At 50.2% G+C, this 27,811-nt stretch overlaps 2 protein-coding genes across 2 annotated transcripts in view; one reads left to right on the top strand and one right to left on the bottom strand.

Annotated features, from left to right (window-relative positions):
- LOC132528401 (protein-glutamine gamma-glutamyltransferase 5-like) overlaps positions 1-25,423 on the top strand; it is a 38,209-nt gene extending 12,786 nt beyond the window's left edge. Inside the window, 8 exon segments of the mRNA XM_060164300.1 lie at positions 17,269-17,407; positions 18,055-18,158; positions 18,264-18,503; positions 22,576-22,651; positions 22,653-22,930; positions 23,449-23,609; positions 24,984-25,117; positions 25,270-25,423. Of these exon segments, the coding sequence (XP_060020283.1) occupies positions 17,269-17,407; positions 18,055-18,158; positions 18,264-18,503; positions 22,576-22,651; positions 22,653-22,930; positions 23,449-23,609; positions 24,984-25,117; positions 25,270-25,423 (1,286 nt within the window).
- The window catches only part of ADAL (adenosine deaminase like), a 105,220-nt gene that overhangs the window by 46,182 nt on the left and 31,227 nt on the right, over positions 1-27,811 (bottom strand). Inside the window, exon 5 of the mRNA XM_060148880.1 lies at positions 2,527-2,897. The gene's annotated coding sequence lies outside the window, so the exon portion shown is untranslated. The remainder of the gene's footprint in view (positions 1-2,526; positions 2,898-27,811) is intronic.

The raw sequence follows: 27,811 nt of genomic DNA, 5'->3' as shown, positions 1-27,811 counted from the left end.
GTGTGGTGGTGGTGGTGGTGGGGATGACGGTGATGTAGTGGCTGCTTTGTGTGATTCCTGAGACGCCACAAGAGGGTGCTGTTGTCTTATCAAAGATGGTCATTGCCTCGTACATGCAAGGTTCCCTTCGTCGCTGTCTTCCACATATCTCCATAAGTCTATCTGGCTCTTCTATCTGTGCTTTGATTTCTTTCTTTCCTCCAAACCCTTTTATTTGAGTATAATTACAGATCCAGAATTTCAGAACTGAAAATCATCTGGTCCAACTCTTCATTTTGTTACATATAGGAAGACTAAGGGCCGGAGAAGTTAAGCCAGTTACCTAAGGTCACACAGCTTCTCTTCTGGCCACAGCATAGGTCTAATTTTTAAAATTTTTCTTTCCAATTATCAAATGTTTAGGTTCTCTTTTTTTAGTTTGGAAAGCTGCTGAATGGAAAAATCCCTAAATGATAAATTGAGTTGTTGTTAATTGTTAAGTGACCCTCAAATGATTTCTTTCTCCTGGTGGAACGGAGACTATGGATAGGGCAGGTAGGCCACAAGGTTCTGGGCCTGGGTGAGGTGCTCTGAGGATAAAGGAGTTACAGGTATGGATCTGCAAGAATATTGGCCTTTTTTTCTCCTCCAGCTTGAAAGTGAGAAAGTATGCTCATGAAACCAATGATTCTTCTTGAAATAAACTCAGTTAGTCCCCATGCTTTTCTTCTCTTTAGTAATGAGATGCTTAGGTGTTCCAACCCGTGTCGTTTCCAATTTCCATTCTGCATACAATGTGGATGCAAACTTGACCATCGACACCTACTATGACCAACAAGCAGAGATGCTGCCAACTCAGAAACAAGACAAAATATGGTAAGGGGCACTGTCTCCTACAGGTCTCTGCTCCGTTCCAGGTAGGGTAGGAAAATTCTGGCCTGATGCTGTCTGGCCTTGAGGAAATGTTGCCCCGTACATTGTCGCCGATGCTCAGAGAATAAGTTCCCCAGCCAGAAAGCTGTTCTGGCTAATCAGAGCATCACATCAAGTTCATTTCAGAGATAGAAGACTATGGGATAATGTATTCTGAAGCTGGCAACCAAATGAATAGGTCGTGTCTCCTCTGAATACTGACCTCAAAATCTGTTTCATCTTACTCTTCCTTCTTTGAGCCTTTCTGTTTCAGAAAACAGAGCACATTTCTCTGTTTCTCTGTCAGGGCAAAGCCAGGACTAGCTGCCTCTGCATATTTCCTTTGGTCTCTGCTGACTTCTCCTCTCCCTGCCCCACTCCCTCTCTGTAGGCATGTGTATATACGTCTGTGTGTGTCTCTGTGTGTCCCTTTATTTTTGGACCTCTAGTTGCTTCCTCTGGTTCCTTTCTCCTCTGCTCTACCCCACATCTGATTTCCTGTTTTTGCTTTTCCAGCCAGTTTCCAGGTGAGACCTTTGAATGGTATGAGAACTAGCTGCTGTCCTTGGAGCTCCCTCCCTCTCTGGGCTCCTCGAGGGCTGAAACTTCTCTGGGTCAATGAGCAGTAGTGTATCTAGGAAGGACATGTCACTTGTGTAGAATTCTGTCTGTGATCACATAAGCTGAATCTAATCATGAAGAAACAGCAGGCAAGTCCAAAATGAGGGCCACTCTGATAAAAATAAATAAATACTGTATTCAAAATGTCAATGTGATAAAACAAAGCCGGAAGAACTCTTCCAGATCAAAGGACACAAAGTTATTGGTCAACTAAATGCCATGTGTGATCCTGGACTGGGTGGGAAAGAATGCCACAGAGCTGCAGTCCCCAACCTTTTTGGCACCGGGGACCGGTTTTGTGGAAGATGATTTTACCACGGGAGGGGTGGGGTGATAGTTCAGGCGGTAACGCAGGCGATGGGGAGCAGCAGATGAAGCTCCACTCGCTCGCCGCTGCTCACCTCCTGCTGAGCGGCCCAGTTGCTAACAGGCCACGGGCCGGTACCGGGGGTTAGGGACCCCTGCCATAGAAGACATTATTAGCTGACAACATTGAAATATAGACAGTAAAGTAGATAAAAGGATAGTATCAATTTTTTTTTTTTTTGCGGTACGCAGGCCTCTCACTGTCGTGGCCTCTCCCGTTGCGGAGCACAGGCTCCGGACGCGCAGGCTCAGCGGCCATGGCTCACGGGCCCAGCTGCTCCGCGGCATGTGGGATCTTCCCGGACCGGGGCACGAACCCGTGTCCCCTGCACGGGCAGGCGGACTCTCAACCACTGCGCCACCAGGGAAGCCCAAGGATAGTATCAATATTAAATGTGTGAGGTTGATAACTGTACAAGAGTACACAAGGGAAGATCCCTATTCTAAGAAATCTCCATATCCACACTGAAAGAAAGCTAGTGATAAAGCATATGGGGCAAAATGCTGACAATAGATGAACTGGGTATATGGGTGCTCTTTGTACTATTCTTGCAACTTTATTATAAGCTTGAAATTACTTCCAAATAAAATGTAGAAAAAAAAAAAGAAGAAACAATGATATAAAGCACTCAGTATAGGGTTTGATACCTGGCAAATCCTCTGAAAACGTGAGTCCTTTTCTCCTTACTGCTTTCTGCAGGAATTTCCATGTCTGGAACGAGTGCTGGATGATCCAGAAAGATCTCCCTCCAGGATACAACGGGTGGCAGGTTCTGGACCCCACTCCCCAGCAAACCAGCAGTGGTGAGAGCAGACCATTGTGGAAGGGTCTGGGCTCTGTGGGGACGCCGGTCAGGGTGACTGACCCCGTGAGCAGGAGGCCAGAAAGGAACGATGCCTTTCCCACTTCATCCGCTTTCCAAAGTCGTAGCAGAGACAACTTCGGGTCAGGGGTCTAACTTTGCCTTTGACAGTTGGGTGAGCTGATGAGTCACTGGACCTCTCAGTTGTTTCCTCACCTGTAAAGTAGGGAAGATGAAGGTGATGACTGCTGCTTCCCAGGGTGGCTGTGAGCATCAGATGAATTAATGGGAACTGGAGAGCACCCCATGGATGAGGGTCATTAATGCCACTGCCCCTCCCCATCCCATCTCCCTACCTCTACCTCCCATGGCCAGGACCCGCTGGCCCTGGTCCATATGTCAGCAGCCAAGTTAATGGTCCACAACTCCTGTTCCCTGAACAGGGTTGTTCCACTGTGGCCCTGCCTCTGTAAAGGCCATCAGGGAAGGGAAGGTCCACCTGCCCTACAACACCCCATTTGTGTATGCTGAGGTGAACGCCGATGAAGTCGTTTGGCTGTTGGAGGATGGCCAGGCCCAGGAACTCCTGGCCCATATCATCAGTTCCATTAGGAAGGAAATCAGCACCAAGATGGTAGGGTCAGACCAGAGCCAGAACATCACCAGCTCCTACAAGTACCCAGAAGGTGCCTGGGGCCCCAGTTTTTCAGGGAGGGCGGCAGCTGTAACCTCCTTTGTGTTGCCTCCCAAAGGACATGAGGATGGCTCTCACGTTGAAACCATCACCACCTAACCACTGCCTCCGCAAAAGATGACAAAAGACACCATCCAGTGCTTAAAATCAGGAACTCATTTAACCCAAATTTTTGGCAACTCTGAGGCAAGGAAATATCCCTGGGCTATATGTGACTGAACTGAGCACCAAGAGATGAAGGGACTGTGATAGAGCAAGGGTTTGAGCCCAGCACCAAGCGACACCAATCCCCTCGGTCCAGCCATGATGCTGTATTGTCTCCTTAGGCAGCTATTCTTTGTGGCTGAGGCTTCGGGAGGGGACCTGGGAGTTGCTGGGTGCCCTGTTTCCAGCAAGAAGTTCATTGGTCCTCCTGACCCCTCCCCACTGATGTCTTTCCTGGCTCTCCTTTCTGTCAGGATCCTGTGAGGAGCGATCTGTGTTCATGAAGGCCTCCTGGAAAATGCTGGGCCCTTGGAAGGCCTCTTCACCCTTCCTGGACCTGCTGGGGTCTGGGGGCTTTGAGGATCAGCTGGCACAGCTGCAGCTTTACCTGACCAGAAAGGCTGAGTGGGGCCAGGACCTGCTGCCGAAGCTTCATGCCGGGAGTCTGGCAGATAGAGCCCAACCCCAGGGGCCCATCCACCTGGTGGTGCATTTCTGTGCGCAGAACCTGCTGCACGACGGTGGCACCTGGGAGCCCCTCTGGAGACAAATAGTGCACTTGACCCTGGACTTCGGGGAGGGTGAGTATGAGGCAGGCCTGGAAAGGCATATACAGGGAGGAAAGCTTGGGGCCGTGAACAAGGCACCCCCCCCACACACACGCATGCACACACACGCACACACAGCACACACGCACACACACACACGTTGGGCAGTGAAGCTGCTGTTGGCAGGAGATTGAATGTCAGGTACTGTACCTCTGATGCCATCCCACCAGGTGAAACACAGCAGTGACCTCGGGGGGTCAGGGGCGCAGGGTAAGCACCATCTGTCTCTCTCTCTTACACACACACACAAACACTTTCACACACGCACAGACTCTCACTCATATTCTCTCTCAAACACAAACTATTATTTCCTCTCTCACACATACACGTTTTCACTCTCTCTTTCCGAGACCCATTCCTGGACTCAAGATGTATTTTGTCTGTGCTTAGAGACACAGTGGCTGCTCTTGCTACCCTACAACAATTATAGAAACAAACTGATGGATGAAAAGCTGATCTGTGTGTCTGGCATCGCCAAGGTGGAGGAGACAGGGAGGTCCATGCTGGTCCTAAAAGATATCTCCCTGGGGCCTCCCCACTTATCTACTGAGGTAAGGCATCTGGACAGAGATGGGGCCCAGAGGCCCTCTGACTCACCCAATTCAGGGGCTGGGGGCACAGCAGCTAACAAGGCACAGTCCCTGCCTTGGACACCAAACAGGTGATTAAAGTGCAGTATGGTGTGGTCCCTTGCACTCTGTGCAAAGGGGAGGCTTCCCAGAGGAGGTGACATTTTACAGAAGATGCACAGGAAGACACTCTAGAGAAACGAGATGGAGTTGAAGGCATTTTAAGTAAGGAAGTAGCTTTGCAGAGGCAAAGAGACAAGAAAGGTGGTATCTGGGAGATAGAATAGAGAAGACAGGTTTGAGAGAGACTCAGGCCAAATTCCTTGTCACCTGATAAGACAGGGGTGACAAGGAAGAAGGAAACAAATGAAAGGTGAGCCTCACATTTCACGTTCAGAGGCTTGAGTGGCTGGCAAGGCAATTGCATGAGGAACGAATACAGGTGAAGGAAGGGTAAATGGGGGAGGGCAGGGATGATCTCCATGTCCTATAACCAGGGTTTTTCTTCCTCTGAAGGCTCCTTTCCCCACTTTCCCCTCCTACCTGAAGGCCTTGCCCACTGCCTAATCCCCACCTGACTGTGCACCTGGTGGATCTGTGAACAGCACCCTCCACCCCCACCAGAAAGAGATGTGAGTGGCTCCTCATCATAAACCGTCTGGCCACCTGACAGTTTTCACCTGGACATGCTGTGAGGCCATCAGGCCAAGGGATGCCAGGCAGCCTCCATGAGGGGGGAGGGGGTAACAGTGGGCAGAATCACAAGAGCAGACACAAGCCTGGGGCTGAGGTGAGGGCCCTGCCCATTACACAAAGCCCTGGTTACAACAGGATCCAATGCAAACACATCAAGTGCCAAGTAGGCTATTAATTGGTCCCCATTGCTAAGGAACCCCGGGATGATTCGTGTGACCATGCTGGATGCCAAAGCTATTTTGACCTTGTTCAACGTTGGCACACTCACTAGAGTACAAAGGACTTGTTTCTTTTCTTTGAATTCCAAAGAAGTCAGGATGTGTTCTTCCTTCTCCTCGAGTCTCTGGTTGAGCCAGAACGTGCCCCCAGTATGATCTGGGTGGTCAGGTCATTTCAGTTCAACACTCGTTTACCAAATATCCATCATTTGGCTGGTACTGTGCTAGGCACTGGGGCTCTAGAAGTGAGTAGGATGGATCCCTGCCTCCCACTCACAAGTCAAGGCCATGCTGCCCTATGACACAGACCTCACATGTGATGCACTGAATACACCTGGAGAAACTCAGGGTCTGCTAATGTATATGAAGACAGAGCAGCATGGGAGGAAGATCCTGACTGGGGTCTAGGACACCTGGGTCAGGTCCTTCTCTGCCATTAACATATCCTGCAACTTGGGCCTCAGAATGACATCACCAGTGGCACATGGATGGCACACATGACACCACTTCCTTATCCCATGCCTGTGTCAGACACTACTAATCAATCATGACCCTCTCACTGGCTCTGGATTGTCCTCAGGATCCTTTTTAACACACCATTCCTATCAGCCACAACTAACGGATTGGAGCTGGCACTTAAGTTGAAATCTAATTGCCATCCTGAGCTAGATGACAGGGAGGGAAATAGATTTCACTTGGTGCCAATTCCCAGCTGGTGGTGGCTTCCAGTAGTACTGTGAGCTCCTAAGGCAGGCCAGTGTATGTGTTAACCGTGAATACTGTGGGCTCATGTTCTCGCCCCTGCAGCATCTTCGTGCTAAGTGAGCAGTCCCTGGTGGTCATCAGAGGGATGGGGAAGTGAGGTTGCTGAACTGAGTGCGGACATGAGGCCAGTTGCCCATGATATCCCCGTCTTCTCTCCACACAGGTGTCCGACAGGGCCGAGGTGGGCAAGGCCCTGAGAGTCCACATCTCGCTCACCAATACCCTCTCGGTGGCTCTGAGTCACTGCACAATGGTTCTGGAGGGCAGTGGCCTCAGTGATGGGCAGATAACAAATGAGTAAGTACCATAGCTATCCACCTGCCTCATGCTGGTTTTAGATAAGGGGATGCCTCGTGGGGTCATAGGATGGTCATAGTCTCCTGGATGCTGCCTCCTTTCCCCCACCTTCCCACCTCCTTGGGGAAGGTTGAGCTCAGTGGTGTTGAGGGTGTGGGGGGGGTGTGGGACGTGCTACCAACGAAGAGAGGAAACCAGATCACCCACCCAAGCAGTTACTCAAGGCTCTAACAGGCCCTTTTTGACTTTCAGTCTTGGAACTCTGGTGGCCAGACACACCATCCAAATTCAACTGGACCTCTACCCCCATCAAAGCCGGACCCCACCAGCTGCAAGTCCTCAGCAGCAGCAACAGATCAAGGAGATCAAGGGCTACAAGTACATCTTCATTGCTGCAGGCAGGGCTTCTTGAGCCTCACACCCGCCTCCTCAGGCCTTCCCAGTCATCCAGCCACTCCCCCGCCCCCCTCCTGACACCCTCTCGGCCCCTGTACCCCTCCAGGCCCATTTTGCTCTCTTCCCCTCCTGAGGGTGTGTGGTGTTATCTTTGCTCCTTCTCTGTCCTCTTCCCCCCCTGCCTGGGGGTGAAGGAAGTGCTGTTAGAACCACTGTGCATCTCGGGAAGAGACAATAAAAATGCTTTATCTATCATCAGTGTTCCTTTTTGTGTGCTAACAAGCTACTTATTGCTACTGGCTGGTCCTCTCAGCCTGACTGCCACCTGTGTGGCTGGGCCCTCCCTGCTCTTCCTGTCTTCTCTCTCCTCCTGCAAGATCTGCAGCCACAAAATAAGTGCAACGTGATCCCCTCTAAACCACCCTCTCTGGAATCCTAGATCCCAGGTGTCTCCATTTAAATTGTCTTAGTGAGCCCCCAAGCAGAGGCTGGAGGGAGGTCTGGGGAGGGCGGCCCAGACATGCTGGGAGGACACTGTGGCCTGCGGGGACCGGCCAGAAGCTGCTGCCGGCCTGAGAGCCTGGGGACGGCGGGGCAGGGCCCACTCACAGGGGTAGCGGGCTGCCCGCCAAAACAGGCCCTCACTTTCCCTGACCCCATCTCCCTTTCTTGCTCCCTCACCAACTCCCTCTCCCCAACCTGACCTCCTCAGCCTCTCTTCCTTCATTGTGTGTGTTTTTGTTACTTTAAGAACAGGGAGCCACTCTTTTGTATTTTCTTCCTGTGATTCTCTAGATCATTTGTGCTCTTCTTAGATAATTTGGAAAGTACAGAAAAGTGAAAAGAAACAAAAGAAAAATCACCGATAGCTTCCCCATCCAAGAAGAAATCTCTGCTAACATTTGACACTTATCTTTCTGGTCTTTTCCCCCCCTTTCACTGTGTTTTTGAAAGTTATCATTACATGGCTATCATCAAAAAGACAAGAGATAACGAGTTTTGGTGAGGGTGTGGAGGAAAGGGAAACCGTGTGCACTGTCGGTGGGAGTGTAAATTGGTGCAGCGACCGGGGAAAACAGCATGGAGGCTCCTCAAAAAATTAAAAATAGAACTACCATATGATCCAGTAATTCAACTGTTGGGCATATAACCAAAGGAAATAAAATCACTATCTCGAAGAGATATCTACACCTCTGTGACACTAGCCAAGATGTGGAAACAACCCGTGTCTGTCAACAGACGAATGGATAAAGAAGATGTGGTGTATACAATGGAACATTAGGCAGCCGTGAGAAAGAAGGAAATCCTGCCATTTGCTACAGTATGGATGGACCTTGAGGGCATTATGCTAAGTGAGAGGTGATTCAGATAGAGAAAGACAAATACTGTATGATACCGCTTATACATGGAATCTAAAAAAGCTGAACTTGTAGAAACCGAGAGTAAAATGTTGGTTACCAGGGGCTGGAGGCAGGGGATTGGGGAGTGTAAGGCCAACTGGCCCGAGGCAGGGGAACACAATCAGATTCACAGGTTGCATCAGACCGAAATTCTCCGGACCACCCAGTTCCAGAAACTGACCTGGAGACTTTCCGGACCACCCAGTTCCAGGAACTGACCTGGGGACTTTGCACCCGGCCCAGCCTTCCCGCCTTTCGAGGGGCGGGACTAACGGTCCCCCAGGATACCCGAAAAGACCACCAAATAAGGAATACCCTGCGCCCTCCCAGATTCACCACACCCCTTTCCCTTCTTCCCCTATAAAATCTTGCCCAACCCTCGCCCCGGGTGCGACTTCTCTGGCCCCTTTCTCTCGGACCAGTGAACGTCGCCCGGGAGCGCTCTCTAATAAAGCTCACTTGAAGCTCTCCTCTGTTTCGCGGGGCCGTTTGTTAAGATCCGACCTTACATTTGGTGCCGAAACCCGGGAGGGGTACCAAGCCCCGCGGGTTACCGCGCGGGCCACTCCTCCCCTCCCCCAGGAGACAACCAGGGAACCTCTCCGATCCGGCAGAAAACGGGGTAAGTCCCCATCCCTTGTTCCCTCCGACCCCCAGAGTCCCTGCCCACCGGACTCCCTGTCCCTAATCGCGGCCGCGTCAGGGACTCCTCCGTCCTCCCTCCGGGCCTCGGGCAACTGTGGAGACGTCCCAATTGCCTGACCGCTCTCCGACCCGCCGGGCCTCGGGTGATTGTGGAGACGTCCCAATCGCCTAACCGCCCTCCGACCTGCCGTGAATTGGAGACTGAGACCAGGGACGCCCCTCTCCCTCTCCATTCACTCAGGGACAGACTGGGGGTCATGGGAACCTCACAATCGAAACCAGATCCTAAGACGCCCCTGGGGTGTCTCCTAGCCAAGATCTCCGTTGCCGATGGCTTATTTTCTATTCCACTGTGGCCTGGCCACAATATTCTCTAGACAATTAATCCTGAAGGTACTTTCGATTTTAACATCCTCCGTGATCTAGATAATTACTGCCGCAGGACGGGCAAATGGTCCGAGGTACCCTATGTTCAGGCCTTCTGGTATTTACGCTCCCGCCCTTCCTTTTACATCTCCTACATCCAAGCCCCTAATTTCCTTTGACGATGACCCCTCTCCACTAGCCGACCCACCCGAATCTCTCGCCTCTCCCCCCTCCAGAACTCCTCTCCAACCTCCACCCTACCCTGAAGCGGTCCCTCCTCCTCCCGAACCCGCTCCGGCCCATCCAACCGCTCCCCCGCCTCCCTCAACGGTTTCTCCTCCCACGCCCCTTGCTTCGCCAATTAGTGCACATACACGCTCTCACGACTCCCAAGATCCAAATCTCCTCTGCCCTCTGAGGGAGGTAGCAGGAGCGGAAGGATTAGTTAGAGTTCATGTTCCCTTTTCCCTCCAAGATCTCTCTCAAATAGAAAAGCGATTAGGCTCCTTTTCTGCCGACTCTTCCCACTACATCAAAAAATTTCGCTACCTCTCTCAAGCTTACGATCTAACCTGGCACGATATCTTTGTGATCCTATCTTCTACTCTGACCCCTGACGAGACGGAAAGAATTCAAACTGCTGCCCGAAACCATGAAGATCAGGTTCACCTTACCGACAACTCCATGCCTGTCGGAGCGACTGCCGGTACCTGGCACCGATCCAGACTGGACTTATCAGGATGGCCAAGATGGCTGTCGTAAGCACGACCTCATGATCCAATGCCTCCTGGCTGGCATGCAGGCTGCCGCTCATAAGGTAGTCAATTTTGAGAAACGAAAAGCGATAACCCAAGAACCTAACGAAAATCCAGCTATCTTTCTCAATCGCCTTACAGAGGCTTTAACTCTATACACCCGGTTGGATCCCGACACCCCGGCAGGGGCAGCGGTCCTAGCCACCCATTTTATCACCCAATCAGCCCCAGACTGATTTCCGAAAGAAATTAAAACAGGCAGAAGACGGCCCTCAAACCCCTATTCGAGATCTGGTAAAGATGGCCTTTAGAGTCTATAATGGCCGTGAGGATTTGGCAGAATCCAGCCGACAGGCTCGGATGCACCAGAAGGTGGCCCTCCAAACCCAAGCTCTTGTAGCCGCCCTAAGGACGGCCATCTCCCATGGATCACAGCATCCACGGGGTCCGCAAAAGGCAACCCCGCCGGGGGCCTGCTTCAAATGCGGAAAAGAAGGCCACTGGGCTCGCCAATGTCCCAATCCCCGACCTCCTTCTAAGCCCTGGCCCAGCTGCGGGCTAACGGGCCACTGGAAGAGTGACTGCCCTACGACTGGCCCTCCCTCAGCGTCTCCACGCGGGGGGCAGGCCGACCCAACAGCATTACCATTCGAACTGCTGGGATTGGCTGACGACTAACGGCGCCCGGACTCGAAGACCCCCATCACCCTCGCCGAGTCCAGGGTAACGCTACAGGTAGCGGGTAAGTCCATCTCATTTCTGGTGGACACAGGGCTACCTATTCGGTCCTGCCTACTTATTCCGGGCCAGTTTCTCCTTCCCAGATCTCGGTCATGGGTATTGATGGCAAACCATCCTTCCCACTCCAGACCGGTCCACTCCCATGTCATATCGAAGGACTCCATTTTACTCATTCCTTCTTAGTCATACCATCCTGCCCAGTTCCCTTGCTAGGCCGAGATGTCCTTTTCCACTTAGGGGCCTCCCTCCAGCTGGTTAGACTTGACCCTAAGGTCCCCTCCTCCCAACTCCTGCTTCCTCTTCTCGGCCTGTCTCTAGAACCCTCCCCCTCCTATCCCCCTCTTCCAATCACACCGAACCCAATCAATCCCCAAGTCTGGACATATTTTCCTATCAGTACATTTATTTTTTTTTTTTTTTGCGGTACGCGGGCCTCTCACTGTTGTGGCCTCTCCCGTTGCGGAGCACAGGCTCCGGACGCGCAGGCCCAGCGGCCATGGCTCACGGGCCCAGCCGCTCCGCGGCATGCGGGATCCTCCCGGACCGGGGCACGAACCCGTGTCCCCTGCATCGTTAGGCGGACTCCCAACCACTGCACCACCAGGGAAGCCCCTATCAGTACATTCTTTTTAATAGCTACGATCACTCCACTGTTTGGATGTACCAAATGTTTCTCATTAGTCCCCTACTTATGGGCATTTTGGCTGTTTCTAGTGTTTGTCTTCGATAGACAAAGCTACGGAGAGTGTCCCAGCACCACATGTCTGATAATTCCCATCCTCTAAATCTGCCTGGGGGCAGGGGTAGTTCCACAGGCATGCAGACACAGTGTGGGCAGAAGGAAGGGCGAGCCAGGAGAGGAGAGCAGGAAGAAGGGCAGGGAGGGATGAGAGTAGGGAGTGGGTCTGGTGGGCTTTGGGGGCAGAGGCCAGACTCAACCAAGCCTTACTTCTGACTTAAAGGATGCTGAGTAATATTCCATTGTATATATGTGCCACATCTTCTTTATCCATTCATCCGATGATGGACACTTAGGTTGTTTCCATCTCCAGGCTATTGTAAATAGAGCTGCAATGAACATTTTGGTACATGACACTTTTTGAATTACAGTTTTCTCAGGGTATATGCCCAGTAGTGGGATTGCTGGGTCATATGGTAGTTCTATTTGTAGTTTTTTAAGGAACCTCCATACTGTTCTCCATAGTGGCTGTACCAATTCACATTCCCACCAGCAGTGCAAGAGTGTTCCCTTTTCTCCACACCCTCTCCAGCATTTATTGTTTCGAGATTTTTTGATGATGGCCGTTCTGACTGGTGTGAGATGGAATATTACTCAGCCATAAAAAGAAACAAAATTGAGCTATTTGTAATGAGGTGGATAGACCTAGAGTCTGTCATACAGAGTGAAGTAAGTCAGAAAGAGAAAGACAAATACCGTATGCTAACACATATATATGGTATTTAAGAAAAAAAATGTTATAAAGAACCTAGGGGTAAGACAGGAATATAGACACAGACCTACTAGAGAATGGACTTGAGGATATGGGGAGGGGGAAGGGTAAGCTGTGACAAAGCGAGAGAGAGGCATGGACATATATACACTACCAAACATAAGGTAGATAGCTAAGGGGAAGCAGCTGCATAGCACAGGGAGAACAGCTGGGTGCTTTGTGACCGCCTGGAGGGCTGGGATAGGGAGGGTGGGAGGGAGGGAGACGCAAGAGGGAAGAGATATGGGAACATATGTATATGTATAACTGATTCACTTTGTTATAAAGCAGAAACTAACACACCATTGTAAAGCAATTATACTCCAATAAAGATGTAAAAAAAAAAAAAGGACGCCCCTGCTTCCCTTCCTCCCTCTCCCTCTCCCCAACCTTATCCCCAGGGGGCCTGCTGGGTCGTGCCAGAACCCAGAACCCTCAACATCTCTCACCACCTCTCACTGCCCTGTCGCTGAACGGCTCAGAACTCTTACCTATCAGCCCGGTGAAGAGGCACTGCCACTGAATCAAGGAGGACAGCTGTCTGTCTCTCTGTTCTCCCAGTCTCTGTGTCTCTCTTACACACACACACACACACACGCACGCACGCACGCACGCACGCACGCACGCATATCTCCCGGCCTCCAAGACTAGGGGTTTCAGACTTGTACTGAGGGCCCCCCTGAGCTGTGGGGAGGAGAGTGATGCCTGTGCGGCCTTCTCTTTTCAGTCTTGTGCCCCACCCAGGTCCCAGGGAGAACCTATAGGGGCTAGGGATTGGTAGGGGCTGAAATCAGGATCAGTGGCTCCCCCATCACCACGGCCAAGATATTGGCTGGGGAGCCCCACACACCCTTTCTCAGCCCACTGCTGCTCCCCACTATGGAGAGGGATGTGCGTGCTCTCAACCATGAACCTGCAGCTCTCACCACACTGGTCCAAAACCTGATAAAATGCATGTCAACCAGGAGTCCTTCTCCACCAGCGACGCCCCCCCTCAGACTGTGTCTGAGGCTGCCTCTGAGGAAGGGGGGAGGGTACCATCACCTGAGGCTCAGGCAGGGCTTCCAGACAGTTCCAGGACACTGCAATGAGGACATCCGCCCCCATGGCCTTTTGTTTGTTCATTCTTAACTTTAAAGAGAAAATTCTTTTTATATCATAAAAGAGACATGTTCATTCCAGAAAATCTAGAGAACACCAATAGGCAAAAAGAAAAAAAATACTGCTAACATCTTTCAGAATAGGGTTCAAAATCCTCTGTTCATACACATATGTTTATAACAAAAGTCAATTCGTGCCCTACACATTATGTAACCTATTCAAGCTTAATATATCAAACGTAGATTTCTGTCTAAATATACAATTTTGCACCCATATATTAATAGTGTACAGAATTCTGTGATGGAGATGATCATTCAACTAGTCCCTAAGAACAGGGCCTTTAGGTTGTTTCCAACTTTTCAGTGTTATAAACAGCACTCAGATGAGCAGCTTAAGTATCTAAATCTTTGTGCACTTTCTAAATACTTTGCTTAGAATAAATTCCTACAGAAGGAATGCTGAGGTCAATGCCAACCCCTAGGTTCCAGTTTTCTCATTTCCAACCAGGACTAGTTGAGTGTAGCAGAAAGGGAAGGGAACATGGACTCACATGGGCTCTGTGTTCAAATTTCACTCTACATATGTGTGGTTTGGGCAAGTTACTTATCACTCTGAGCCTGTTTCCTCAACCTTGAGATGGGGCTAGGAGGTAAATGTACTCTGTAAACCAAGAAATTCCACCAAAGGTAACTTTTACTTCTACCCCATGTTCCTATTGAGCCTGTTGCTGGTGTTGATGGGGGGTAGGGGATGGGCCTCCCCAAGACGCCTCACTCATGCCCTTCTTGGAGTCACCGGGTTCTCTCCCCAGAGCTCAGTTTCCATGGCCCTGGGCCTTCTGGGGATGGGAATGGAACAGGAAGGGTGGCATGGCTTTTCTGCTTTGTGTCCTCCCACTTTGATTCCCAGGAGACGCTGTCTACTTGGACGGTGAACCCCAGAGGCAGGAGTATGTCATGAATGATTACGGCTTCCTATCAAAGGAACAAGAACTGGATCTGTCCCTGCCCCTGGAACTATGGACAGGTGAGTCTCAGACCTGTTCATGGCCCATCCGGGCCCTGGGCTCCTAGGGAGAGGGGAGGAGGACCAGATGGGAGGGTGCCCTTCATGCAAGCTTCACCCAGAACTGCTGACAAGTGGGGACTAAACGGCACCAGGAAGCTGTGAGATATGACCCCACAACTTCCTGGGAGCTAGGGGAGCAGCCATAGAAAGTTGGAAGGTGTTCTTTGCTGATCACGTCTGATTAGGACAACAGGATTTAAGGGGGAAGGACAGCTGAAGGCACACACTCAGGAATTCCACTAAGTAAGAGGGTGAAGATGAAGGGACAACAGTGACAACGGCCATGATGGCGGCTGGTTTTTTGTTTGTTAACTGTGTTTCCAGCGGGGGCCCAGCTGCCACGCTTACTTAATCCTCACAACACCAGGCGACAGTCCCTAGGGTCAGTTCTGTCACACTGAGGAAAACTTGTGCCCGGAACATCTCATCCAGAAGCACAGCTGATGAGCAGCAGTGCATCTCCCTCCCCATTACTATTTGCTCTTTGGTTATTTGCTTTTGAAAAAAAAAAAAATATATATATATATTTATTTATTTGGCTGCACAGGGTCTTAGTTGGAGCACACAGGATCTTTAGTTGCAGCATGTGAACTCTAAGTTGCGGCATGTGGGATCTAGTTCCCTGACCACGGATCAAATCCGGCCCCCTGCATTGGGAGCGTGGAGTCTTAGCCACTGCACCACAAGGGATGTCCCTAGTTATTTGCTTTGATTACGTATCTTTTTATTATAAAAGTAATACAGGGATTTGCCTGGTGGTGGCCCACATCACAAAGTGTATGAAGAACCCAGCAGCAAGCACCTCACAGAAGAGGGCCCACAACACAAAAAGGTGAGGAACCCAACATGAACACACTCAAACCAGAGGGCCCACACCGTAAAGGGGATGGGAACACAGCAGGAACCACCTTAAACCAGAGGGCCAACATAACAAACGGGATGTGAATCCAGAAGGAACCACCACACACCAGAGGGCCCACAACACGAAGGGTATGAGGAACCAAGCAGGAAGCACCTCACACCACAAGGCCGACATCACAAAGGGGATGAGCAACAAAGCAGGAACCACTTCACACCACAGGGCCCACATCACAAAGGTGCTGTGCTGAAGTCGGAAATCACCAGAATCGACAAAAGATTCAAGACATTCATTCACCCATCCAGCAAAGATGCACTACGTTTCTGCAATACAGACCTGCCTTGTATTGTTAATGGTTGCATAACGATAAAGCTGACTATCACACAATCCCTGCCCTCAGGAAGACAGACTCATAAACAAATCATTACACACCATGTACCATGTCTAGTAGAGAACTCAGAGCGCCATGAGACCAATGACCTGTGCTCAGGTGGAAAAGTGCCCATCCCGCCATGTCTGGCAGGAGTTGACAACACCACTGGCACTTCATGAATTCATCAATCATGGTGAAGAATGGAGGCTTGCTCCTTGATCTCCCTGCCCACCCCTCCTTGGCATGTGCTCTTATTACCGTAAGTGTTATACACCCTCCTGACTGTAATCTTAACATAAATGTGCCCATGCAATGCTCCTGAGTCACTTGCATGCTCTCGCCTCACTCCTGTCTCATGCTCCTTCAGTGGCAGCTTTTCCCACCTTCACCCTCCCCTCCGAGGCGGTCCTGTGTCACCTCCACCTACAATTCACTGTCAGCTCTGCTCACTCCCTGCCCTCCATTCCTTGCAGATCTGTGCAGACCTGCCGTTCCAAGGAAGTGCATGCTCCCCCTTTGGGCTTCTCTGCATCCAGGGATGTGTCCCCACCCCAGCCTGGAAGGGCTTTGTGCCAAAATATAAGGAGCCTAAACTAAAATCTATAAGCAAATAAATGCTTAATATAAATAAGTATCTAAACTAAAAATTATAAACATTTTAAAATGACAGTAGTATTTGTGAAGAACCCTTAGAAATATCTGTATTTTTTGACTCAGTCATTTTACCTCTTGGAATCTGTCCCAAAGGGGGAAAAGTAGAATTGATCTACAGAGATGTCCATCACAGTATTATTTACAACAGGGGAAAAATTAGAAACCAAGCAAATGTCTAAAAATAACCTCTGCTGAAGTGAAAAAAAAAAATATGTGAACCCATAACAATACCAAAAAATGGGAGAGGGGGATTGAAATGCTTTTCTTTATAGAAGAATGCCAGCTAATACAGGTAGAAGAAATGATAGTGTTAGAATATAATCATTTTGGTACCACCAGTATAATAATTCAGGCAAGGATCATCAAGGATGCTTGTCAAGGCAAGTCAAGCTGCTGAGTCTTGCCAAAGGAGGCATGCCTCTCCCACCCTGCTGGCTGGGGCAGGGGAAACCAACACTTGCTAGACCCTCTATTGGCCCTGGCAGTGCTTGTCTGAGCAACCAGCTGCCTAACCTTTGTGTGGAGCCCCAGGGAGAGGAGCTCAGGAAGGTGGGGAGGGAAGTTGGAAGTGTCGCCAACCCAGTGCCCCAGACAGCTCCTGCCTGCCAAGTGCATGATTTCCCTGAGCCTAAGGGAGCTAAGTCCAGGAATCCACAGCCCACAGGAGATTTTTCTGTCCTTTCTACAGTGATGAGGTGCCTGCGGATCCCCACCCAAGTAATCACCAACTTTGACTCTGGCCACGACACAGACGGAAACCTGATCGTAGATGAGTATTATGACAACACAGGCAGGACTTTGGAGAGTAAGAAGAAGGACAGTGTCTGGCGAGAGACACCTTCTCTTTCTAGGGCAAACCCTACCAGCAGGAAGCAGGCCAGGACTGTACCTATGAGCCTGCTGCCCTCTCATGCCTCACCCCCATTTTCACCAGCCCCAGGGCTTGCTAGCCCCAGCCCGAAGGCTGGGAGGCAGCTGAACACAAATACGATGATTTTCTGAGTCTAGAATTGTCACATCACAAGAGCTCTCTGCCCTGGGGGAGTTTTCCCCTTTGTCACCTCCTTCATTTAATACTCAGCCTGTGGCTCTGACCACAGGAGGGCCTGAATTCTCACCTCTGGACACAAAAAAACCTCTGCCTCTGTGACTGCTTCTGTGAGTCAGCGGCACATACAGGAAAGGGCTTCAAGGGTCTCTTTGAGAGAGAGTGAAGGGTTTTTAACTTCCGTTGCCTCTGGAAACCTTCACTCTTATTTACAAAGAGAGGAAAGCTCTTTTCCAGGCAAGTTGAGGCTCACAGGAGGAAGAGCGGTCACCTGTCACCCACGGAGGGGTGCAGGCCTGTGGTGCCCTGTCTTTCTATCTAGCCGTCCATCACACATCGCCCCCTGCCTTGCTCCAGAAAGAACTTGAGCATCCTAAACTCTCCCTCAGCTTCATCTGACACCCACTCCTCTGGCTTCTCCCTCAGGAATTTCCACGTCTGGAATGAGTGCTGGATGGCCCGGAATGACCTCCCTCCCAGATACGGAGGCTGGCAGGTGCTGGACGCCACACCTCAGGAGATGAGCAACAGTGAGGCTCTTGGGAGGACAGGCAGAGCCCACTCCCACAGAAACAGACCCGACTCCACCCAGCCCTGCAGCCACAGCCCACTGAGGCACCCCTGTTCCCCTTTAGGCCTCTACTGCTACGGCCCTGCCTCCATCAGAGCCATCAAAGAAGGAGAGGTGGATCTGAAATAGGACACAGCCTTCGCCTTCTCCATGGTAAATGCTGACTGCATGGCCTGGCTGGTCTTTGGAGGGAAGGAGCAGAAACTTCACCTGGACACCAATTCTGTTGGCAATTTTATCAGCACCAAGAGGATCCAGAGTGATGAGCGGGATGACGTCACGGAAAACTGCAAGTACGGAGAAGGTACGACCAATCCCTGTAGGCACCTTCCCCACTACCCCAGAGAACCTCTCTGCCAGCTGGGGCAGCCCTCTGGGGTGTGGATGGGCAGGACCCAGGCCCACTGTCTCCTCAGCCCTACAGTTTTTTGTTTTTTTTTTTTTTTTTTTTTTTGCGGTACGCAGGCCTCTCACTGTTGTGGCCTCTCCCATTGCGGAGCACAGGCTCCGGACATGCAGGCTTAGCGGCCATGGCTCATGGGCCCAGCCACTCCGCGGCATGTGGGATCTTCCCGGACCGGGGCATGAACCCGTGTCCCCTGCATCGGCAGGCGGACTCCCAACCACTGCGCCACCAGGGAAGCCCATCCCTTCAGTTTTAAGGTCCCAGTTGGGGTGTCCCCACTGCCTCACTTCCTCATGCCCACCACCACCCCACTCCCCACAGGCCACTGAGCACCCTCCACAAGATGGTCACATTGATTGCAGGGCCACTGACAGGCATCCCATCAACAGTGTATGAATTCCTTGCGCCTGCCTTCCCGAAAAATCAGCCTCCCACTGAAGATAGCAGGGGACTGAGTAAACTCTCTCCTATTAATTTTATTAATTTCATTTAGCTTATTGTTTGATTCATGTTCCATTGGGTGTTTGGAGGACAGGCCAGACCACAGCCAGCACCGAGGCCCATGTAAGGCCAAATGTTCACTCCTACGTCCACCCTATGAGGATGATTCTGAGAGATGGGAGCCCTAGCAGGGTCTTCTGACCCAAGCCAGCAAGAGCAAGGGGCATCTACATCAGTCAGCTGGACTGATTCCTGGAAACTGAGATAAACCACCAGTTTCAACCACCAGGGAGCCAAGCAAAAATATGCAGTCCAAGAGGGCCAGAAGCAGGGTGAGGGGCAGGACCCGAGCAGGAGTGATTCATGACTACACAGGGTGGGGGCAGGGGTACCTGAGGTTCCTGGGAGCGCCAGCAAGTGGGTGTCTGTGGTTTGTCCGTGTCGGCCTTTGGGGCCAACACAGGGGAGCTCCAGAGTCTGAGCCTGAGAGACAAGCACTGAACACATCCAAGGGTACTGGCGATCATCCCCTCCACCCCCGTTCTCTCTGTGGCTATTTTGGTGGGGGATCCTGAGGACAAGTGGTTTATCACGGAGGAGATTCAAGAACTACTGGACAGGTACATGTAAAAGTAAGAGATTAGATCACTCCCTAACACCATACACAAAAATAAGCTCAAAATGGATTAAAGACCTAAATGTAAGGCCAGACACCATCAAACTCTTAGAGGAAAACATAGGCAGAATACTCTATGACATAAATCACAGCAAGATCCTTTTTGACCCACCTCCTAGAGAATTGGAAATAAAAACAAAAATAAACAAATGGGACCTAATGAAATTTAAAGCTTTTGCACAGCAAAGGAAACCATAAACAAGACCAAAAGACAACCCTCAGAATGGGAGAAGATATTTGCAAATGAAGCAACTGACAAAGGATTAATCTCCAAAATTTATAAGCAGCTCATGCAGCTCAATAACAAAAAAACAAACAACCCAATCCAAAAATGGGCAGAAGACCTAAACAGACATTTCTCCAAAGAAGATATACAGACTGCCAACAAACACATGAAAGAATGCTCAACATCACTAATCATTAGAGAAATGCAAATCAAAACTACAATGAGATATCATCTCACACCAGTCAGAATGGCCATCATCAAAAAATCTAGAATCAATAAATGCTGGAGAGGGTGTGGAGAAAAGGGAACACTCTTGCACTGCTGGTGGGAATGTGAATTGGTACAGCCACTATGGAGAACAGTATGGAGGTTCCTTAAAAAACTACAAATAGAACTACCATACGACCCAGCAATCCCACTACTGGGCATATACCCTGTGAAAACCATAATTCAAAAAGAGTCATGTACCACAATGTTCATTGCAGCTCTATTTACAATAGCCAGGACATGGAAGCAACCTAAGTGTCCATCATCGGATGAATGGATAAAGAAGATGTGGCACATATATACAATGGAATATTACTCAGCCATAAAAAGAAACGAAATTGAGCTATTTGTAATGAGGTGCATAGACCTAGAGTCTGTCATACAGAGTGAAGTAAGTCGGAAAGAGAAAGACAAATGCCGTATGCTAACACATATATATGGAATTTAAGAAAAAAAAATGTCATGAAGAACCTAGGGGTAAGACAGGAATAAAGACACAGACCTACTAGAGAATGGACTTGAGGATATGGGGAGGGGGAAAGGTAAGCTGTGACAAAGAGAGAGGCATGGACATATATACACTACCAAACGTAAGGTACATAGCTAGTGGGAAGCAGATGCATAGCACAGGGAGACAAGCTCGGTGGTTTGTGACCGCCTGGAGGGGTGGGATAGGGAGGGTGGAAGGGAGGGAGACACAAGCGGGAAGAAACATGGGAACACATATATATGTATAACTGATTCACTTTGTTATAAAGCAGAAACTAACACACCATTGTAAAGCAATTATACTCCAATAAAGATGTAAAAAAAAAAAAACTACTGGAAGGAAGGAGAGGGAGGCAGGGAAGGGGAGAAAGCCAATGCAGAGCACCTTGTCAGGCGGGGTTAGCACCATGAGCTGCTGGGACTCAGTCCTGCTGGGGGCCCTGCCAGTGGGGTGACCTGGGAAAATGCAGGACGAAGAATGCTGTTGTCTAACCATGGCCCTAATTAGTTGTTGTTAATCTGAAATCCAAATGAAACTGCCCTGTATTTTTATTTGCTAGATTTGGCAACCCTATCAGAGATTTAGTGTAAAGTGTAGAACAACACCGCAGATTCATCCCACCCACGAGGCAAGGGGCCTAGGCTCTTCATCCACCAACTCCTTTCAGTCAGGGGTTGAGGGCTGCTCCTTAGGGGGCGTAACTTCCCTAGCACTCCTGGCCTGCTCCACGCATGGGCGGAGTCAGCTCTGGTGGCAGAGAAAGCCACAAAGAGCCGCAGGTGCTAGAATTTGAAATTAGGGCACGTGGGCACTGACACAGCAAGTGCCAAGGAGATGTGAGTGGGGCACTGACAGCATGTGCTACAGAGGTCCACAGGGTTCTGCTGTGAACTTGGGCCGGGGGGGCCAGGGGGTGGTTGGAGCTATTTTCCAGTGGGCCTGAGTGTCCTGTTCAGTCAGATAGCATTCTGTCTCCTCCCACTGGACTGGAAGAATCTGGGGGTCGAGCAGCCCACAGATGAGCTAAGTCTGATTCACACCTCTCTGGGCTCACTCTTACTGAAGCCAATGTTGCAAGATCCTCTTCTGCCTGGATCCAGGCTTAGAATGACCCCAGAGCGAGGGGAGAAGAGTGGCCTCAGCCTGGGGAGATTGTGGGGTTGCACTGAGGGGACCAGTAAGTGCTCAGTGAAGGCAGCTGCTGGGATTATTAGGGAAGCACGGATGAGTGTTCCTGCACATCCTGGCCACAGCGCCTGCCGCACATCCTGGCCACAGCGCCTGCCCAGGACTGAAGCCTGGGTACTCTGGAAACTCGGCTTCCTTAATTTCCTTTTTTTTTTTTTTTTTTTACCGTAGCTTCTCAGTTTCTCAATTTCCAGGAATTAGTCTTCAACTGACCCATAATTTGGTCCTGGAGCAGAAAATCACACCATGTCCTGTTGTCTTTAAGGTTTATTCCTCTGCATTGTGAGCCTTCATCTTTCCCTTGGGGAACACGGGATAGAGTCCAGTGGTCGTGAGCACAGATTTTCACGTCAGATGAATTTGGTTTCCACTTGACTCTGCCCTGTGCAAGCTGTGTGACTTGGGCGAGTGACATGACCTCTCTGAGCCCCATTTTCCTCATCTGTATATGGAATGATAATAATAATAGTAATACATTTCTCTCACAGTTGATATGAAGATGAAAGGTGTAAGAGCTCAGCAGAGTGTAACTCCTGGAAAGACTTGATGACTAGTAAGGAGCCTTTGTTATTGGAAATGAAGGTTTTAACACCCTGGTGGAGCCTTCACGGAGAGTGTTCAGCCAAGGTTTACCCTCTGGGTCAGCCTGGCCCACAGCTGGTTCTGTGCTCTGTCCTCCCAGGTTCCCTCCAGGAGAGGCAGGTGATTCTGAAGGCTCTTCAGAAGCTGAAGCCTGGAAGGTCCCAAGGCTCCCTCCAAACAAACTTCCAGGTCCATGCTGCCAAGGGACAGTCCTAGGAGCCTTGCTACGCCTTCCCTTCGGCCCAGTGATGTTGTCCAGGTCTCCCTGAAATTCCAGCTGCTCGACCCACCCGACATGGGCCGGGACATAAGGTTTGTCCTGCTGGCCCTCAACACGGCGCCCCAGTTCAAGGACCTCAAAGTGAACCTGAGTGCCCAGTCTCTGCTGCATGATGGCAGCCCCCTGCCCCCATTCTGGCAGGACACAGCCTTCATCACACTCTCTCCTGAAGAAGGTATGGGCTCTGGGTATGGGCATGGGGACAGTCTGTGAACACAGTGGCTTATGGAAATGCCAGTGGGGTCAAGCCAGCCAACAAGGGTTTGGGGGCAGACCCCTGTGACACTGGTCTTCCTAGTGTCCCCTCCAGCACAGAGTCTTCCTCCTTCCCTTCCTTCCTTCCCTCTCCCTCCCTTCTCCTCTCCTCCTTCTGTTTCTTTCCTTTGTCCTCCTCCTTCTTCTCCTCCAATCCTTTCTTTACTACTTCAAGGAATATAGCCTGGGTTAGTGGGGAAAGCCTGAGCTTTGAAGTCATCCAGACCTTGGTTACAGCCTCAGTGCACCCATTTACCAGCAGAATGACCCTAAACAAGCCATTTCACCTCTCAGCCCCTCCATCTGAAAACCGAGTACCTACTTTACTGGGGATCAGTACAGGTTGGCCCCCTCCTCTCTGTAGAAGGGTCCCCAGATCCACCCAGGCCCAGCTGATTTCCCCAGCGAGTCTCACCTCATCCTGTGTTCTCTCCCTAGCAAAGACCTATCCCTGCAAAATCCCCTATTCCCAGTATGGCCAGTACCTGTCCACAGACAAGCTGATCTGCATCAGTGCCCTGGGTGAAGAGAAGAGCAGTCCCGAGAAGACCGTGGTGAACAAGATCATCACCTTAGCCTGTCCCGGCATCATGATTAATGTAGGCAAGAGCCCTGCGTGTGACCTGAGGGCTCCTTGGGTCCAGCTTGGGCCGGGGGCGGTGGGGGAGCCCCCTGAGAGCTTGCTCAGGAGAGCAGCCCCTCCTGTCCCCTGCCTCTTCTGTGGCCTCCAGGAACCTCCCACCAGGAGCGGGAGGTTTATCTGAACACACTCGGTCTCCATCCTCTTACACCATGAGAGGCCTTCCCCAGGGTCAACATGAGGAAACACGGGCTCAAATGGGAGGGTCCTGAGAGGGGGAAAAGCACTGCGCGAACAAAGGTCAGCTTAGGTTTGACTTGCCATTTCCTGGCTGTGCATCCTTGGACAAGCCCCTGGGCTTCTGCATCTTGAACTATCAATGATGGGATTAGACCAGATGGCCTCCAAGGACCCCTCCTTCTCTGACATTCTGGTGGGGAGACTTCACAGGGCCCTTCCTGCCAGTGCTGTCTCCCCAGTGCCAAGTAGCCCCCTGGACCCTGCTGAGTGAGCCTGGGGTGCCCCCTGGTGGGGTGTGTCTGGCAAGCCCAGCCACTGGAGTCTGTTTTAGGGAGGGTTTCCAAAGGTGCCTTCAAGTTTCCTGAGGCTACTTCCTTCTCTCTATGCCCCAAATGATCCTTTGCTCTTGACTCACGCACTGGTGTGAAAAGAAATCAAGCCAGTCTGGGCTTCCCTGGTGGCGCAGTGGTTGAGAGTCTGCCTGCCGATGCAGGGGACGTGGGTTCGTGCCCCGGTCCGGGAAGATCCCACATGCCGTGGAGCGGCTGGGCCCGTGAGCCATGGCCGCTAAGCCTGCGCGTCCGGAGTCTGTGCTCCGCAACGGGAGAGGCCACAACAGTGAGAGGCCCATGTACTGCAAAAAAAAAAAAAAAAGAGAGAAATCAAGCCAGTTAAGATAAGAGGGTAGGAAGGGATGGAGTCAGATTGCAAAAAGAAGAAACCAGCAAAAATTGCCAAAAAATATTCTATCCACTCAAATTATGCATGAGAATCCTTTGGGAGCTCTTGCTTATTTCACACTTGGATGAAATTCTTGGAGCAGAGGAAATATTACTGGAGACTCCCAACTCATCAGACCTTTCCATATGCTGGGCTGAGTAGAAATATTTTACACAAACATCCATACATGTATAAGTGAAGTAAAAGTTTCATGTAACAATATCTTTTGTGATGTACACTGATATTCTCTTCTATTTCATTTTTTTAAATGTTAATGACAACCCATTAAGTTGTCCATAGTTGGAAAAACAAAGGCCACGGAAATCCAGCTCTTCAGGAACAGATCTAGGGAACAGTGCCCTCCATAAATGCCTGGTGAACCGGGGGATGAGACTAATTCTCTGCTCCCTCCTCTCTGGATTTCCCTGTTCAGGCTTTAGGAGCAGCCACTGTGAACCGGCCACTCTTCATACAGGTGATATTTTCAAACCCTCTCTCGGAGCAGGTTGAAGATTGTGTACTGACTGTGGAAGGAAGTGGTCTCTTTAGGAGACGGCAGAGAGTGCTGTGAGTGCTCCGCCCTCCCTCCCATCTTATCCTGGGGGTAGCACTGTCCTTTCTGGACACAGGGAAAGGGGAGGCCTGGTTGCTGCGTGGAAAGGGACTGTGGGGTTATCATAATCCTATGGTTTTCTGACATTCTCCTTTCTCTGCTGCAGCATTGGAGTCCTCAAACCCCATCACAGAGCCAGCCTCACTCTGGAGACTGTCCCCTTCAAGAGTGGCCAAAGGCAGATCCAAGCAAATCTGAGCAGCAACAAGTTTAAAGACATCAAGGGTTACAGGAACGTCTATGTAGACTTTGGGTTATAAATTCTGGGACAATGAGGTGGACACGTAGATGTTAAGCTTCAGGGAAAGAGCAGGTTCAAACGCAAGCTGTGCCATTCCCCACCCAAACAGAGGCTTCTCTGGGCTCCGACGTGAGCAGCAGAGAGATGCTGGCAATGGATAGTCCTCTGGGCCATTTGCACAGCTCCCCAGGACTCTGTTAAGGGCCCAGGAATTCCATGGTGTCCCACCCAGAATTGTGAGATTGGCCACGCAGTCCAGAATTGTTGGACTTGGCCATGATTTACTGATCCCCAGATGTCCAGAAAAGAAGAAAACTGGCTGAGCAGCTCACTGTCACTTTGTCATTGCAATGGCTACTTCCCTAGTACCAATAAACTTCAGCCCTCATTCTCATCTTTGTGCCCATACAGTCAACACTTCCCCCACAGCAGCTCCCACCTGTTCCCTGGATTCTGGGAGTCTCCTACTGTTTTACTACCTGAGCCCACTCACTCATTCAAGAAACATTTACTGAGTGCCTGGTATGTGCCAGGCACTGTTCTGAGTGTACAGGATGAAGTGGTAAATAAAGCAAAGTCCCTGCCCCCCTGGAGCTTACATCCTGCCGGGGGGTGGGGGAGACAGAGAATAAACATGTCAACCAATAAGGAAGGCGCTTACAGATGGTGTATCAGTCGTGATTGAGTTAGGAAAACAAAAGGTGTTTCTACATGCTACTATCTTTGTGACACAGAAAAAAGTCTGGAAGATCTCTCACTTGGCCATCCTTTGAATCCCTTCCCAAATCACATCCAAGAGGTCCCTCAGTCTTAACAGTTCCAACCCCTTGGCTGAAAGTCCACCAGTGCGTTGTGGTCTAGCATGGCCCTGGGATGGCTGTGTTCCAGGGAGAAAGCCAGCTGAATAATGCAGTGAGGTAGATTTTGGGTAGGGAATGAAATACTCTCAGACTTTTCTATTGGTTGCAGCTTGTGTTTACGGTCCTACTGAGCACAAAGCAACTGCAAGCATTATCTCCTCTGGGACACACCCACTTTCTCACAGCAGTGCGAGAAGCTCTGCACAAAGGCATGATACACCTGCCCTCTAGGAACTGGCTACCTGACTGAGTCAGCTGTTTACAGTATATATTAAATGCACACATTAAATTAAAAAGTTAAATACTTCTATTATATATGAACAAAAGGGTAAGTGCAGTCAATCAGAGAGAGAGGAGAGGGTGTGGTGGGAATTAGAGAGTAGGTTGATAGCCATGTTAAAGAGAGGGCTGAGAACCAGGAGAATCCTGGCAGCATGGAGCTAGAGGCAGCCTATAATTATTTTTTCTATAATTATCATCTGACAATTATGAAAAATGGCTTAAGGAAAACATCATGGAGGGGAGCATCTTACAGAGACAATGACCTCTGAAACACTTAAGCTACCGCACTTCCAGACTCTTTCACAAATCCTGATTTTTTTTTTTTTTTTGGCTGCCGCACAGATGCGGGATCTTAGTTCCCCGACAAGGGATCAAACCCCTGCCCCCTGCAGTGGAAGCTCAGAGTCCTAACCCCTGGACAACCAGGGAATTCCTACAAATCCTGATTTTAACATCATATTCATTTATTCTTTTCCTCAACAAATATTCACTGAGTTTCTACTAGGGGCCAGGCCCTGAGTTAGGCACCAAGGACATAAGAAGGACCAAGACTCGCCCTCATGGAGCTCAAGTCTAAGCATATCAAGAATGAAAAATAAACAGGAGGTTACAATACAGAGTGGTGAGAACCACCATGAGGGTGAGTACGGGGTGTTGTGGGAGCGTGAGGAGGGGCAGTTAGTCCAGTCTTACAACTGTGGATCAAGGAAGACTTCCTGGAGGGAGTGGCATTTAAGCTGAAAGCTAAAAGCCCAGGAGTTAGCCAAATAGACTCAGCGGCGTTGAAGGGTTGGGGGTGGAGTAAAGCAGTCAGGAACCACATGTCACTGAGATGGCTAGAGATCAGAGCAGGATGGAGCAAGTTGCAGGAAAAAAATGTGGCAAGAGTCAGGGGGTGAAGAGCTTCAGGTGGCAGTCTAAGGAATTTGGACCATGATCATCTTCAGGCATCTGTTTCCTCTAAATCTTGATTCATAGTCATTGCCTGCGATGTCAATGCTTAAAGTTGATCCTATTTTGCAGAGCTGAGCAGACTTCATGTGATTTGAGAAGTACTTAAAGGACAAATAGTTCTCCATCCTCATCTGTCACAGGACCTTGCAATTTCCATCAGAGTCACTCTGATGGCCTTGGAGTTAAGGCCTTCCTTAAGGCCTTCCTTGAATGTCAAGGTTGTCTTTCATCTATTCATTTAACATAGGAGTACCTATGTGTAGAATATTCTAGGCCCAGGGGATAGAGCAGTAAACAAGGCAAACAAGGTC

The sequence above is a fragment of the Lagenorhynchus albirostris genome, chromosome 1 (genome assembly GCF_949774975.1).
Source record: "Lagenorhynchus albirostris chromosome 1, mLagAlb1.1, whole genome shotgun sequence".
Lineage (NCBI taxonomy): Eukaryota > Metazoa > Chordata > Mammalia > Artiodactyla > Delphinidae > Lagenorhynchus > Lagenorhynchus albirostris.
Note: the sequence above shows the minus strand (reverse complement) of the source record. Positions and strands in the feature narration are given on the sequence as shown.